Here is a 2,756-nt window from a genome sequence, read left to right as displayed (position 1 = left end):
ATCCGGAATGAGCTCATTCAACGACGACGGCTCCAGACATGCGCCCGACAAGATATGGCCGCCTGCGGGACAAAGACCACGTTACCTGAATCTCCACTAAAGACATGGACCCATTGAGGGCCCAGATCACCCTTTTAGGTTTGGCTTTGGGCGGAGAACTCACCCACCGTGGCGGATTTTTCTATAACGCACACGCGGAACTCGTCCTGGCCGGCCGCTTGGGCCAATTGCTTGAGGCGAATGGCGGCCGACATGCCGGCCGGACCTCCGCCCACAATGACCACATCGGCCTCATCAGCGTAGCGCTCCATTTCCACGTTGGCCCATCGCGGGTCCGTCGAGGGCTGGGTCATGGAGGGATGGGTCGTGATGATGGGATTGCCATGCGATGTTAAGCCCGCACCGCGGGCGGCATAGCCCCGTCGAGCCATGACAGCGGGCCAAGCCGCGCCCCGGGTCCAAGCTGAAATCCCAAGGGACCGTGTCAAGCTATGCATCATCCTGACCGGAGGCCAGGGGGTAGGTAAACAGGATAGAGCAGTTAAAAGCCTGGGGCGTACCTGAGCCTAACCATCGAGACGCAGGCCACAGCCGCTGCGGGTTCATGGTGAGGCGAACGAAGATAAGGCAAAAATGGCAAGTGGGGTTCACGTTCCCGAGTTATCGGGGTCAAATGCAAGGGGTGGGCGAGCTAGCTAGCTAGCTGGCTAGCTGGCTAGGTGGCTAGATGGGTTAGGCCGAAGAGCGGATGATCCGTGAATCGGGATTCGTGATCCGTGCTAATACTTGACTGTAGTGACTGTTTTCGTAATGCAAGAACACTGGCCGACCTTTGGGGGTGACGACGGGTGACGACGGCCTGACTTCGACCAAGTGGCAAAGTCGGTCGGTCCGTGTGTGTGCATGTATTGTTTCAATCTATCGTACTTGGGCACCAACCCGACACGGTGCTTAAAATATAGCGGCTCATATCAAGGGCCGATGGAAATACCCAACACATATCGAGCTTATAAAATCACAAGCATTCACTTTGGTCTAAACTAAAAAAATTCAACAAATAAATAAAACGAAAATGTTTCATGAATGTTCTCAACTTTTTGACCATGAAGAGAACCCTTAGCGCTGTGTAATAAGCTAAATTGGCGTGAAGAGTTAAAAATATCTTGAATACATAGAATTAGATTCCAAGAGCTGAGGGGTTGAATTTTACATGATATACGTTCAGAGAAAGTGAACTAAGCCCAGCAACTTCTACTCGCTTGCTTGCTTTGTCATCAAGTTGTATCCTTAGAATTATTGTATCTATTATTTGGTGATAAAATATGTCATGTGTACCTATTCATCTTGCAGGAATACATGGTCTTTGAATTTTCATCCAATGCCCTATTGATCAAAAAAACTGATACCTTTAAAATACATTCCTTTCATCGTGTTGAGACATTCCAGCTTGTATTTTTGTGCTATATTTAGATCATGCATTCGAGTCAGTTTTTGTTACTGATTTTGGAAGTTAGAAAAACGCCGCTATGTTTCCGAGTATTTCGAAACTTGATGCATTTTACTCACCGTGTTCGCGTCCAAGACAGACACTCACCCACGGGGACCTGGTGGTCCTGCTAGGCCAACGATACACTCGCCCCATCGTCAGGTCAGGATTTAACAGCTGCAAGGTGACTAGATTTTGCCAAGCTTGCAAGGTAGATATGAAAAAAAAGCCAGATTGATCAGAATGATAACAACACTTGGACATTATTTTTACTCAACATACCTAATCAGCCCTACATTTAAAGGCAAGTCAAATCCGCAACTCCAATTCGTTGGTGGATCAAATATTATATGAATATAAAATCAAGTGAAGTGAATATCTTTATCCGTCTTGAACTGGTGGGGATCCCATTCCATTCCAAGTAGTGGCAAGGAAGTCCGCCAAATAAAAATTGAAGAATGTGAAGTTATTCTAATTATCAAAATCTTGTGTTCCCAAACCTGAGAACTAGCTGGATAACCCTCAAACAGCAAGGCTTGGATTCTCAATCAAGCACGACGTCAGCAAAAAAGCAACCTAATGGCTCTTCCGATAATCTTTAGTTGCAGAAAATACCAACAAAAAGGTAACTAAAAAGTAATGAATTTTGCCAAGAGGTTAATCGATTTCAAATTATTTTTTTTTCTTAATAAAAGCATTGAAATGGAAAAAGATTCAAACAAAGAAAATGCAAAGGTACTTTCAATTGCGTCAAAATCAATGCCATTATGGGAAGTATTGGCCACCATGCAAATGGAATCATTCAGATTTGGAAAACAAGTTAGGTTCCTACTAAAAAATCCTTCATATCAACCAAAACAAGTGTTTTTGCCTTTGTTTTAAATCTATGGTAGCAAAGGCATATTGTGCCAATGTAGGAAAGTATCAATATATCTTGCATGTTAGGTTATATCATTGCACACGTTTTGATTTTGCTCTAATGGACAAAATATTGGGAGAAAAGTCACAACTAATGACTCAATCAGTATCTTAATAATTTCAAAGTCACTTGAAATAATGCAACTTCGAAATGTTGCATTTCAGATATTATTCAAGTGCTTTTATTCTTAAAAATTAACATTGCCAGTAAATATTTACTTCCAATTTATTGTTGGAGTCTTGTTTGCTTTGTAATGGTGTTATCTTTTCCGAAAATTGAGAGTGCGCCCTGTTTTAATTGACAACTAAAAAAATTAACAAATAGTCCCATAATGTTTTCCCTAGGTGAACT

The 2,756-nt window shown here is 43.0% G+C and overlaps 1 protein-coding gene across 1 annotated transcript in view; it reads right to left on the bottom strand.

Annotated features, from left to right (window-relative positions):
* LOC131877920 (electron transfer flavoprotein-ubiquinone oxidoreductase, mitochondrial-like) overlaps positions 1–911 on the bottom strand; it is a 1,617-nt gene extending 706 nt beyond the window's left edge. The window contains exons 1-2 of the mRNA XM_059223760.1: positions 561–911; positions 161–463 (exon numbers count right to left, since the gene is read on the bottom strand). Coding sequence (XP_059079743.1) covers positions 161–463; positions 561–606 — 349 coding nt within the window. The 5' untranslated portion in view covers positions 607–911. The remainder of the gene's footprint in view (positions 1–160; positions 464–560) is intronic.
* Between the last annotated feature and the right edge of the window lie 1,845 nt (positions 912–2,756).

The sequence above is a fragment of the Tigriopus californicus genome, chromosome 3 (assembly GCF_007210705.1).
Source record: "Tigriopus californicus strain San Diego chromosome 3, Tcal_SD_v2.1, whole genome shotgun sequence".
NCBI classification, from domain to species: domain Eukaryota; kingdom Metazoa; phylum Arthropoda; class Copepoda; order Harpacticoida; family Harpacticidae; genus Tigriopus; species Tigriopus californicus.
Note: the sequence above shows the minus strand (reverse complement) of the source record. Positions and strands in the feature narration are given on the sequence as shown.